Genomic DNA, 13,993 nt, shown 5'->3' on the forward strand with positions numbered 1-13,993 from the left:
AAGGAGCGAATAAAGGGTCATCACAGCAACAGACAGAGACATGTGGACATGGGCCGTAAAATAAGTATTTTAAAAGGTCTTGAAACTACAATGACCAACCTGAAAAGAACTGGACATATATTTAAAAAAATGAGTGACTTTCTATTGCCACTAGTTGGCGCTGTAGGGTTGATGCAAATGACCCCTACAGGACCCTTCAGACTATGACTCAACAAGCACGATATGTTTGGCGCAGATATGTTGTAGAAGTTATGACTGTTCAAAACTTGTGGTGAGACGAAATGGCTTCAGTCATTTTTACTTCTCCTGTTGGACCCTTCTGCTTCAACCAAACCTCAGTATTTTTCATCAGGCACCTGAACACATGTCTTCAGGCTCCCCTGATGCAGGTTTGAGGTGAATAGATTTTTTTTTCCTTGGAGGAGGAGCCTGTTTCGTAAAAAAGGCATTTCCTGTTCCCACTAGGGGGCGCTAGGCCTAATGAGTAATATTTCAATGCACTCGTGTTCAGGGTGGGATCCCGCACATACATGCCAGATATGAAAAAGATTGAACGTTGTTTCAAGGAGCTATTAGTCCTTTACTGAATTTGTCATTTTGCCGAAAAAATGGCCGACTTTGGCACCACGCCCAGGTCAGACCCATGAATGAAAACACACCATTTTGAAAAGTTTAGATTTCATAGGTCTCCTGAATTGTCTAACCAATTTTGAAGATGATCCAATTGATTCCCTCTGTGACAAGGTCTCAAATGTGCACCCTGTTAATTGATAAAAATTTCACATCCGATCCAAAATACCCGATTTCCTGTTGGGTTTGGAATATGGGTGCAAGAGACTTTTTGGAGCAGTTTTGCACAAGGTATCGACTCCCCAAATTTCATTGCTCTACGTTAAAAAAACCTAATAGGAAACGCCTTTTTGAAAAATTCAAGGGGGCGCCACTGAGCCATTTTGTTACATTTTTTTGTAACGTTGAGAGATTATCGAAATCCACACAAAGCCGCATGTATGTGCAAAATTTGGTGAGTTTTCGTGCATGTCCAGGCCTCCAAATGTAAACTGTACTAGAAATGGACAGAAATTTCACATTTGATCCAAAATACCCGATTTTCTGTTGGATTTGGAATATGGGTGCAAGAGGCTTTTTTGAGCAGTTAGGCATAAGGTATCTACTTCCCAAATTTCCTTGCTCTATGTTGAAAAAACCCAACAGGAAAGGCCTTTTTTAAAACTTCTTTCTGTCGCCACTAGTTGGCACTGTAGAGTTGATGCAAATGACCCCTACAAGAACCTTCAGGGTATGACTCTCAACAAACACGGAAAGTTTGGCGCAGATATGTTGCATATCTGCCGAGTTATGACTGTTCAAAGTTTTTGGCGAGACAAATTGTTGACGGTCATTTTCACTTCCAGTTTGGACCTCTCCGCTTCAACGAAACCTCAATATTTTTCATCAGGCACCTGAACACATGTCTTGAGGCTCCCCTGAAACAGGTTTGAGGTCAATAGATTTTTTTCCCTTGGAGGAGGAGCCTGTCTCGTAAAGAAGGCCATTTCCTGTTTCCACTAGGGGCGCCAGGCCTAATGGGTAATATTTCAATGCAGTCGTGTTCAGGCTGGGATATCTCATAAACATGCTAAAAATGAAAAAGATTGAACGTTGGATCACGGAGTTTTTAATCATTTTCTGAATTTGGTATTTTGCCTAAAAATGGCCGACTTTGGGACCACGCCCAGGCCAGACCCTTGAATGAAAACACACCATTTTGAAAACTTAAGATCTCATAGGTCTCCTGAATAGTCTGACCAATTTTGAAGACGATCCAACTTTATCCTTCAGCGACAAGGTCTCAAATGTAAATCGATAAAATTTCGCATTTGACCCAAAATTTCCAGCTTCCTGTTGGGTTTGGAATATGGGTGCAAGAGACTTTTTGGAGCAGTTTTGTACAATGTATCGACTCACTAAATTTCATTGTTCTACGTTGAAAAAACCTAATAGGAGAGGCCTTTTTGAAAATTTCAAGGGGGCGCCACTGAGCCATTTTGTTAAATTTTTTTGTAGATTATCAAAATTTACGCAAAGTTGAATGTATGTGCAAATTTTGGTGAGTTTTCGTGCATGTTCAAGCCTCCAAACGTAAACTCCAACTGTGAACCGAAAAAATTTCACATTCGATCCAAAATACCCGATTTCCTGTTGGATTTGGAATATGGGTGCAAGAGGCTTTTTTGAACAGTTAGGCATAAGGTATCTACTCCCCAAATTTCATTGCTCTACGTTGAAAACCTGAGAGGAGAGGCCTTTTTGAAAATTTTAAGGGTCAAGGGGGCGCCACTGAGCCATTTTTTGACATTTTTTCAAAACGACGCAAGATTATCGAAATTTACGCGAATCTGCACGTATGTGCAAATTTTGGTGACTTTTCGTGCATGTTCAGGCCTCCAAATTGGCCATTTTCATTTGCCATGAAGAAAGAAGAATAATAATAATAACTAGGCCTGCAAGCAGGACTGAACGGGCCCTCGCAATCTAGCGCAAATTCGGACTGTGTGCAGGTCAGGGTGGTGGCAGATCCTCCTCTCTAATCATCTCATTAGAACCTAACATGCTCGAAAGTCGCCTATTTACATTCCCACACCCAAGAGATAAAAACCCCTATTGGAGAGAGTACTACAAAAAAGGAGCCACTTCTGAGCTGTGCGGCCAGGCCCTTATTCAAAACCAAAATTAATCTTCTAACTGGGCCAATTCGACCAAGTGTGCCAACTATTGTGGCTGTATAAGCTCCCTGAGTCTCTGAAAAAAAATATTTCCTTTAAATGGCGAACAAAGGGTCGTCACGGCAACAGACAGAGACACGTGGACATGGGCCGTAAAAAAGTATTTTAATAGGTCTTGAAACTACAATGACCAACCTGAAAAGAACTGGACATGTTTTGGAAAAACGAGTGACTTTCTATCGCCACTAGTTGGCGCTGTAGGGTTGATGCAAATGACCCCTACAAGGCCCTTCAGGGTATGACTCTCAACAAGCACGGGAAGTTTGGCGCAGATATCTTGTATATCTGCCGAGTTATGACTGTTCAAAGTTTTTGGAGAGAAAAATTGTTGACAGTCATTTTCACTTTCCTGTTTGGACCCCTCCGCTTCAACGAAACTTCAATATTTTTCATCAGGCACCTGAAGACAGGTCTTAAGGTTTCCCTTATGCAGGTTTGAGGTAGATTGATTTTTTCCCTTTAGAGGAGGAGTGTGTCCCGTAAAAAAGGGCATTTCCTGTTCCCACTAGGAGGCGCCAGGCACAAATGGTAAATTTTCAATCCAGTCCTGCTCAGGCTGGTATACCTCACACACATGCCAGATTTAAAATAGATTGAACGTTGTATGAGGGAGTTATCAGTCATTTTCCGAATTCGGTGTTTTGGCGAAAAAATGGAAGAATTTGGCGCCCCGCCCAGGTCAGGCCCGTGAATGAAAACACACCATTTTTATAACTTAAGATTTCATATGCCTCATGAACAGTCTCACCAATTTTGAGAATGATCAAACTAATTCCCTAGGTGCCAAGGTGTAAAATGTGCACACTGTAAATCGATAAAAATTTCACATTCAATCCAAAATACCCGATTTCCTGTTGGGTTTGGAATATGCATGCAAGAGACTTTTTGGAGCAGTTTTGTACAAGGTATCGACTCTCCGAATTTCATCCCTCTACGTTGAAAAAACCTAAATGGAGAGGCCTTTTTGAAAATTTCAAGGGGGCGCCACTGAGCCATTTTGTTACATGTTTTCGTAACGTTGCAAGATTATCGAACGTTATCCAAAGCCGCATGTATGTGCAAATTTTGGTGAGTTTTTATGCATATTCAAGCCTCCAAATGTAAACTCTTACTGTGAACCCATGAAAATTTCACATTCGATCCAAAATACCCGATTTCCTGTTGGATTTGGAATATGGGTGCAAGAGACTTTTTGGAGCAGTTTTGCATAAGGTATCTACTCCCCAAATTTCCTTGCTCTATGTTGAAAAAACCCAATAGGAAAGGCCTTTTTTAAAACTTCTTTCTGTCGCCACTAGTTGGCACTGTAGAGTTGATGCAAATGACCCCTACAAGAACCTTCAGGGTATGACTCTCAACAAACACGGAAAGTTTGGCGCAGATATGTTGCATATCTGCCGAGTTATGACTGTTCAAAGTTTTTGGCGAGACAAATTGTTGACGGTCATTTTCACTTCCAGTTTGGACCTCTCCGCTTCAACGAAACCTCAATATTTTTCATCAGGGACCTGAACACATGTCTTGAGGCTCCCCTGAAACAGGTTTGAGGTCAATAGATTTTTTTCCCTTGGAGGAGGAGCCTGTCTCGTAAAGAAGGCCATTTCCTGTTTCCACTAGGGGGCGCCAGGCCTAATGGGTAATATTTCAATGCAGTCGTGTTCAGGCTGGGATATCTCATATACATGCTAGAAATGAAAAAGATTGAACGTTGTATCACCGAGTTTTTAATCATATTCTGAATTTGGTATTTTGCCCAAAAATGGCCGACTTTGGGACCACGCCCAGGTCAGACCCTTGAGTGAAAACTCACCATTTTGAAAACTTAAGATCTCATATGTCTCCTGAATAGTCTGACCAATTTTGAAGACGATCCAACTATTTTCTTCAGCGACAAGGTCTCAAATGTAAATCGATAAAATTTCACATTTGATCCAAAATTTCCGGCTTCCTGTTGGGTTTGGAATATTGGTGCAAGAGACTTTTTGGAGCAGTTTTACACAATGTATCGACTCACCAAATTTCATCATTCTACGTTGAAAAAACCTAATAGGACAGGCCTTTTTGAAAATTTCAAGGGGGCGCCACTGAGCGATTTTGTTAAATTTTTTTGTAGATTATCAAAATTTACGCAAAGTTGCATGTATGTGCAAATTTTGGTGAGTTTTCGTGCATGTTCAGGCCTCCAAACGTAAACTCCAACTGTGAACCGAAAAAATTTCACATTTGATCCAAAATATCCGATTTCCTGTCAGATTTGGAATATGGGTGCAAGAGGCTTTTTTGAACAGTTAGGCATAAGGTATCTACTCCCCAAATTTCATCGCTCTACGTTGAAAACCTGAGAGGAAAGGCCTTTTTGAAAATTTTAAGGGTCAAGGGGGCGCCACTGAGCCATTTTTTGACATTTTTTCAAAACGACGCTAGATTATCAAATTTTACGCGAATCTGCACGTATGTGCAAATTTTGGTGACTTTTCGTGCATGTTCAGGCCTCCAAATTGGCCATTTTCATTTGCCATGAAGAAAGAAGAATAATAATAATAATAATAATAATAATCCTTTGCATTACAATAGGGCCTTCGCACGCCTAGTGCTCGGGCCCTAATAATAATAATAATAATCCTTTGCATTACAATAGGGCCTTCGCACGTCTAGTGCTCGGGCCCTAATAATAATAATAATCCTTTGCATTACAATAGGGCCTTCGCACGCCTAGTGCTCGGGCCCTAATAATAATAATAATAATAATAATAATAATAATAATAATAATAATAATCCTTTGCAAAACAATAGGGCCTTCGCACGTCTAGTGCTCGGGCCCTAATAAAAAAATGTACATGAAGTAAACCGGGAATATCCCCAGAGCCTCAGAAAGTGATCCAAAGTGAATAGCTAGTGACCCATACGTGTTGTGAACCGAACAGGAAGTGACCCAGAATCAAAAGGAAGTGGTTTGGGAATGCCCCAAAGTCATCCTAAATTGACCCAAAATCTCCAAAAGTGAATTGTAAGTGCTTTAAACCCAACAGGAAGTGACTTTAAAAAGCGCCAATTTCTACAGGAAGTTGCCAATGAGCAGGAAGTGACCCAGAAATCCCCTAAAAAACAATGCAAAAAAAAATAAATACATGAAGTGACCATGTAATATCCCCAAATATTACAAAGTGATCCAAAATCAATACATATTGACCCCGTAAATGTTATGAACCCAACAGGAAGTGACCAAAAGTCAAAAGGAAGTGACTTCGGAATGCCCCGAAATCAACAGGAAGTGATCACTGAACGGGAAGTGACCTGGAAATGCCAAATTTTTATCAAAATTGACCGAAAATCAATATAAATTGACCTGGGAGGCCTATGAACCCAACGGGAAGCGACCCATAATCAAAATGAAGTGGTTTGGGAATACCCAAAATCACCCGAAATTGACCCCAAAACAACCAAAAGTGCCTTAAACCCAAAAGGTAGTGACCTAAAAAAGCCCAAAATTGTTACCAATGAGCAGGAAGAGACCCAGAAATGCCCTCAAATCAATGCAAAAAACCCCCAAAGTGACCCGGGAATATCCCCAAATCACCAGAAAGTGATTTAAAATCAATGAATAGTGTCCTGTAAGTGTTATGAACCCAAAAGGACGTGACCGAAGAATGCCCCAAAATCAATAGGAGGTGACCAATGAACAGGAAGTAACCAGACATTAAAAGAGGGTGCTTTGTGAATGCACCAAAATCATCTGAAATTCACCCAAAATCAACAAAAAGTGAATTGTAAGTGCCTTAAAACCAATAGGAAGTGACCTGAAATAGCCCAAAATTGTGCAAGAAGTTACCAATTAGCAGGAAGTGACCCTGAAATGCCCTCAAATCAATGCAAAAAAATTTAAAAATATTTGATAACCACATTAAAATCTAAAAAAATGTACATGAAGTGACCCGGGAATATCTCCAAATCATTACGAAGTGATCCAAAATCAATAGATAGTGACCTGTAAGTATTATAAACCCAACTGTAAGTGACCCAGGATCAAAAGGAAGTGGTATGGGAATGTCCCAAAATCATCTGACATTGACCAAAATCAACAAAAAGTGAATCGTAAGTAGAGGAAACGAAAAAAAAAAAAACCCTCTGAAAACCACTTAAATTTTCAAAAAAATGTACATGAAGTGACCCTGGAATATCTCCAAATCATTAGGAAGTGATCCAAAATCAATAGATAGTGACCTGTAAGTATTATGAACCCAACAGGAAGTGACCCAGAATCAAAAGGAAGTGGTTTGGGAATGTCCCAAAATCATCTGATATTGACCAAAATCAACAAAAAGTGAATTGTAAGTAAAGGAAGTGACAAAAAAAAAACCTCTGAAAACACTAAAATTTTCCAAAAAAATGTACATGAAGTGACCCGGGAATATCCCCAAATCATTAGAAAGTGATCCAAAATCGACCCATAAGTGTTACGAACCCAACGGGAAGTGACCAAAAAATTCAAAAGATGCGGCTTGGGAATCTGCATCAAACGACCTAAAATGTACATTAAGTCATTCAGGAATATTCCAAAGTTCATAGACAGTGAGTCATGGTAGAGCAAAGATTTCTCCAGAAACTGCATTTTCTAGTTTTTAAAGCTATCCCGATGAGAGTTGAACATTGAGATCTTCTTCTGTCTCCGTCATCTTCAGTTTTGACCCTTCATCTTCCTGCTCATCATCAGAACAATCCGCCCAACGTCCGACTCTCCTCACCCCGTTGGCCACCACGGGTGCATTAACGCACGGATTGTGATCATAAATAACCAACTTGAGTCCTTGCAAGTGACAGAGCCCCGGAAATCGTTGGATTTTATTCCGATCCACGTCGATGACGGCGAGGAACTGCATTTCCAGCAGCACTTTGGGAAACTCCGTCAGCTCGTTCCCGGCCAGCCAGATGCTCCTCAGTTCCTCCAACCTTCCGAGCTCCTCCGGTAAGCGTCGTATTTGGTTGTAGCCGAGATGCAGGGTCTTCAGATTGGGCAGCTCGCAAACCACGCTCGGGAAAACCGAGAAGCGATTGGTCTCCAGCCACAAGGTGTTCAGTTCCTTGAGTTCCCGAAGTTCCTCGGGTAGCCGGAAAAGTTTGTTGTTCCCTAGGTAGAGGATGCTAAGCCGGGGAAGCTTACAGACGGCGGCGGGGAGCTCCTCGAAGCGGTTGAAGTCCAAAGCAAGGAGCTGGAGCTTCCTCAGGAGCTTCAGTTCTTCAGGCAAGCCGCTCAGGTTGTTGCCGCTCAGGTAGAGCTTGGATAGTTCGCCGAAGACGCAAGCGGTGACGGGTAGGCGGCGTAACTGACGGCCGCTCAGATCCAGAGTCCCATCTGGCGGCATTTCCGTCAGGTCCCCCGCCAGGAAGCGTCTGCAGCGTTTGGATGGGATGAAGGCTATGAGGCTTCGCACGGCGTTGCCCATGGTGCCGGCTCACAGGTCCTCTGCGGGCGTCTTCATCTGCGACAATTAGCGAGGTGTTTATCTAGTGCTATCAGACGGAGGAGTCCCTGAGTGAATGTTTCTTAGCGGGCGCCTCTGAGCTTTGTCCTGACTCGCAAGGCAACCGCTAACAGCTTCCTCCTCCCTATTTGAAGCAAATGACTTGCCCCTTTTTTTTTTGCTCAGATGATAAGAGGTGGGACAGAGAAGACAGGGAGGGGCGTGGCCTATCATTGAATTTTTAGCAAGGTTGCGAGCGTCCAAACTTTTTTCTCCGAATGCCAATGAGTTGACCCAAAATGTACATGAAATTATCCCTAAATACATAAAAAGTGATCCGTAAGTGCTATCAACACGAAAAGAAATGACCTGAAATCAAAAGGAAGTGGCTTGGGAATGCCCCAAAATCAACAATCCCAATGAGTTAACAGGGACGTGACGCAAAAGTGACCTAAAATGTACATGAAGTGATCCCAAAATCAATAGAAAGTGATCCGTAAGTGATTTCAACCCAAAAGGAAGTGGCTTGGGAATGCCCCAAAATCAACAATGCCGATGAGTTAACAAGGAAGTGACGGGTAAGTGACCCAAAATGTATACAAATTGACCCTATAATCAATAGAAAGTGATCCGTAAGTGCCTTCAACCCAAAAGGGAGTGGCTTGGGAATGCCCCAAGATCAACAATGCCAATGAGTTAACGATGAAGTGACTCAAAAGTCACCCTAAATGTACATGAAATTATCCCTAAATCAATAGAAAGTGATCCGTAAGTGCTTTCATCCAAAAAGGAAGTGGCTTGGGAATACCCCAAAATCAACAATGCCGATGAGTTAACAAGGAAGTGACGCGAAAGTGACCCAAAATGTATATGAACTGACCCTAAAATCAATAGAAAGTGATCCATAAGTGCTTTCAACCCAAAAGGAAGTGGCATGGGAATGCCCCAAGATCAACAATGCCAATGAGTTAACTATGAAGTGACTCAAAAGTCACCCTAAATGTACATGAAAGTATCCCAAAATTAATAGAAAGTGATCCGTAAGTGCTTTCAACCCAAAAGGAAGTGGCTTGGGAATGCCCCAAGATCTACAATGCCAATGAGTTAACTATGAAGTGACTCAAAAGTCACCCTAAATGTACATGAAGTGATCCCAAAATCAATAGAAAGTGATCCGTAAGTGGTTTCAACCCAAAAGGAAGTGGCTTGGGAATGCTCCAAAATCATCAATGCCAATGAATTAACAGGGACGTGACGCAAAAGTGACCTAAAATGTACATGAAGTGATCCCAAAATCAATAGAAAGTGATCCGTAAGTGGTTTCATCCCAAAAGGAAGTGGCTTGGGAATGCCCCAAAATCAACAATGCCGATGAGTTAACAAGGAAGTGACGGGTAAGTGACCCAAAATGTATACGAACTGACCCTATAATCAATAGAAAGTGATCCGTAAGTGCCTTCAACCCAAAAGGAAGTGGCTTGGGAATGCCCCAAGATCAACAATGCCAATGAGTTAACGATGAAGTGACTCAAAAGTCACCCTAAATGTACATGAAATTATCCCAAAATCAATAGAAAGTGATCCGTAAGTGCTTTCATCCCAAAAGGTAGTGGCTTGGGAATACCCCAAAATCAACAATGCCGATGAGTTAACAAGGAAGTGACGCGAAAGTGACCCAAAATGTATACGAACTGAACCTATAATCAATAGAAAGTGATCCGTAAGTGCCTTCAACCCAAAAGGAAGTGGCTTGGGAATGCCCCAAGATCAACAATGCCAATGAGTTAACGATGAAGTGACTCAAAAGTCACCCTAAATGTACATGAAATTATCCCAAAAGCAATAGAAAGTGATCCGTAAGTGCTTTCAACCCAAAAGGAAGTGGCTTGGGAATGCCCCAAGATCTACAATGCCAATGAGTTAACTATGAAGTGACTCAAAAGTCACCCTAAATGTACATGAAGTGATCCCAAAATCAATAGAAAGTGATCCGTAAGTGGTTTCAACCCAAAAGGAAGTGGCTTGGGAATGCCCCAAAATCATCAATGCCAATGAATTAACAGGGACGTGACGCAAAAGTGACCTAAAATGTACATGAAGTGATCCCAAAATCAATAGAAAGTGATCCGTAAGTGGTTTCATCCCAAAAGGAAGGGGCTTGGGAATGCCCCAAAATCAACAATGCCGATGAGTTAACAAGGAAGTGATGCGAAAGTGACCCAAAATGTATATGAACTGACCCTAAAATCAATAGAAAGTGATCCGTGAGTGCTTTCAACCCAAAAGGAAGTGGCTTGGGAATGCCCCAAGATCAACAATGCCAATGAGTTAACTATGAAGTGACTCAAAAGTCACCCTAAATGTACATGAAATTATCCCAAAATCAATAGAAAGTGATCCGTAAGTGCTTTCAACCCAAAAGGAAGTGGCTTGGGAATGCCCCAAACTCAACAATGCCGATGAGTTAACGATGAAGTGACTCAAAAGTCACCCTAAATGTACATGAAATTATCCCAAAATCAATAGAAAGTGATCCGTTAGTACTTTCAACCCAAAAGGAAGTGGCTTGGGAATGCCCCAAGATCAACAATGCCAATGAGTTAACTATGAAGTGACTCAAAAGTCACCCTTAATGTACATGAAATTATCCCAAAATCAATAGAATGTGATCCGTAAGTGGTTTCAACCCAAAAGGAAGACATCTGGATTCAAAAGGAAGTGGCTAGGGAATGCTCCAAAATCAACATTGCCAAGGAGTTACCAAGGAAGTGATGCAAAAGTGACCCAAAATGTACATGAAGTGATCCATAAGTGCTTTCAACCCAAAACGAAATTACCTGAAATCAAAAGGAAGTGGCTTGGGAATGCTCCAAAATCAACAATGCCAAGGAGTTAACAAGGAAGTGACACGAAAGTGACCCAAAATGTACATAAAGTGATCCCAATATCAATAGAAAGTGATCCGTAAGTGCTTTCAACCCAAAGGAAGTGACCTGAAATCAAAAGGAAGTGGCCTGGAAATGCCCCGAAATCAACAATGCTAATGAGTTAACAAGGAAACAACGCGAAAGTGACCCAAAATGTACATGAAGTATTCCCACAATAAATAGAAAGTGATCCATCCCGGTGATGAAGCGTTAGGAGTAGTCACGCTGCTCGGGCTCCTACCCTTCTTTGACAATACTCCGCTTGGATTGCCTACTTTCATTCATCGAGTCGGTACATTTTAAACGTACGTTAGACGTTGAGTCGTACGTTAAAATGACTACAAGGGCAACAAAACAACACTCGAAAAAAGACTGTCCGACAACAGAATCTACAATAGAGGAGGGTGTGAACATGGCCGCGCTGAGTAGGCTCCTAGAAGATCACAAAGCCGCCCTTTCCATGGAGTTCAAATCTTCCATTTCCACTCTTGAGTCAAAGCTCGATGCATTCCAGACCACTTTAAACTCCTACGAGCAGCGCATCTCAACTCTTGAATTAGAGGCAACCGCAGTGAGTTCCCGTTTGGAGACTCTGGAAGCTAAATGTGCGGAGCTCACTGTTAGCAACGCTAAGCTAAACGCCAAGACCTCCGATCTGGAAGCGCGTCTCCGCCGAAATAACATCCGCATCATCGGACTACCAGAGTCAATCGAAGGCCCAAAACCTACTGCCTTCTTCGCCTCCTTGCTGACCGATCTCATTGGGAAAGACATTCTGCCGAGCCCCCCTGTGCTGGACCGTGCTCATCGATTGCTAACGGCTAAACCAAGGCCTGACCAGAGACCGCGACCAGTCATCGTCCGGTTCCACGACTTCCAAACGAAGGAAAAGGTCATTCGGGAAGCTCGGAAAAGAAGATCCGATATGGTTTACCTGGGGAAGCCCATCAGTCTGCACGAAGATTACACCCCCGAAGTCATGGATCAACGAACGGCCTACCGGGATGTCATGCAACAACTCTACAAGAAAGGACTCAAACCTTCACTTCTTTACCCGGCTCGGCTGTTCATCATCACAGAGAAAGGAGAACGAATTAGATTGCAGACCGTAGAAGACGCTAAGGACTACCTTCAAGCCCAACAGAGATAAGTAAGCAATAATAATGTAGCATCTGGACCATTCTCAATTTGTTTATGTACTTACTTTTGACACGATGCTGGACTATTGCAAGGTCTGACGAAGGAAAACAGCGTTTTTTGCTTTTTGTTTTGATTTTTGGTGTTTTATTATTATTATTTTTTTTCTCTCTTCCTCATTCTTTCTCTCAGCCCTCTGCCCCTTTTTTTTTCTTTTTTTTTTTTTTTTTTTCCTTTTTTCTCCCTTTGAAAATCTCAAGCATTTGGTGTTATACTTGGGGTGCTGGAACATGTGCTTCATACTAGATAGGCCGACATTGAGTTGTATATACTGTACTTGAGTTTTGTGATAAGGGGCCTGCTCGTCTTTCCTCTTATGCTACTTTTGGACACTGCACGCCTATGTTTGTATGATATCAGGCCGTTTGCTTATTTACACGTACATATGTATACATATGTGTGTATGTATGTATATATGTGTATATATATATATATTTTTTTTTTTTCCAACCCTTTTTGGGTTTGTCGGCTCAGTAGCTAGATTTTCCACTTAATTTTATCATTAAATTTTTGTCCACTATTGTAAGAGAGAAGAGGGAGGTGGGAGAAACATAAGAAAAAGGAAAATAAATAAATAAATTTTAAAAAAGCGAATAATAAGAAATTTTTGGGGAGCTGCCCTCATAACTTTTTTTTTCTCTACGTACTTTTTATCTTCTTCCCCTTTTTTGCACATACCTTTTGTCATTTATTTTTGTCAATAACTCCCATCGGATGTTCAACACGAGCTGTCTTAATTCTATGCGGCTAATCTGTCCTAGATCCGGCCGCTGGATTTCGAATTTTCTTGGAATATACTCCAACATATGGATTAGATAAATTACATAGAAAGTAGACACCATTCAATAGATTATTTATTCCTTTTTTTTTTTTTTTTTTTTTTTTTCCCCTTGTACACAACCTTGGCTGTAAACTTAGTTTATCAAATTAATTATTATTATTATTTTTGATTACTTAATTTATTTTATTTACATTTTATTTTTAAATCTCCAGCGTCCTATGCAGTCTTGAGTTTTTAGTTTTATATGGGCTAATCCGATCCAAGCTTTCTTTTTTTTTTTTTTTTTGTGCTTTTTCTCATTGGGGCCAGAGTAAGCGGTAGTAGGAGACACCGGGAAGTCAGTATCTCATATGATACAGAAATTTGATCACCCCGAAGGATTTGTTTGTTTGTTCCGTCGAGTGTGTGGTGATATGTGCGTGTGTTTTTTTTCTGTTTGTTTTTATTATTTTCTTTCTTTACTTTCCCTGCCCAGTAGCTCAACCAATATTCAGCTGAAGTTCTATGCTGATGGGTAGTAGAAACCTTCGAGTCGTGTCATGGAATGTCAGGGGTATGAATAAGGTTGTCAAGGCCAATAAGGTAATTTCACATTTTCATCAACTTGGGGGAGACCTGTGCTTTTTACAAGAAACGCACCTCCGCGATTCTGAAATTTCACGGTTAAAGAGAGCTTGGATGGGACATCTCTTCCACTCAGGGTTTACCCAGAGGGCAAGAGGTGTAGCCATCTTAATACATAAGGATATCGCTTTTGAACCCTCTAAAACCATCAAAGACTCCAATGGTCGGTTTGTCATTGTTTCGGGTAAATTGCTAAATACCGAGGTTATTCTCGCCTCA

At 41.3% G+C, this 13,993-nt stretch overlaps 1 protein-coding gene across 1 annotated transcript; it reads right to left on the reverse strand.

The window, feature by feature from the left end:
• Positions 1 to 5,614: 5,614 nt before the first annotated feature.
• On the reverse strand, positions 5,615 to 8,352 carry lrrc10 (leucine rich repeat containing 10). Its single transcript, XM_057837299.1, has one exon. It carries the CDS (start codon positions 8,225 to 8,227, stop codon positions 7,412 to 7,414), a length of 816 nt encoding a protein of 271 aa, XP_057693282.1. The 5' UTR covers positions 8,228 to 8,352; the 3' UTR covers positions 5,615 to 7,411.
• Positions 8,353 to 13,993: the final 5,641 nt, after the last annotated feature.

Source organism: Corythoichthys intestinalis, chromosome 5, assembly GCF_030265065.1.
Source record: "Corythoichthys intestinalis isolate RoL2023-P3 chromosome 5, ASM3026506v1, whole genome shotgun sequence".
Classification (NCBI taxonomy): Eukaryota; Metazoa; Chordata; class Actinopteri; order Syngnathiformes; family Syngnathidae; genus Corythoichthys; species Corythoichthys intestinalis.

Bases quoted from the DNA above. Each gene is read 5' to 3' on its own strand.
- lrrc10 (XM_057837299.1), bottom strand. From the start codon at position 8,227: ATGGGCAACGCCGTGCGAAGCCTCATAGCCTTCATCCCATCCAAACGC.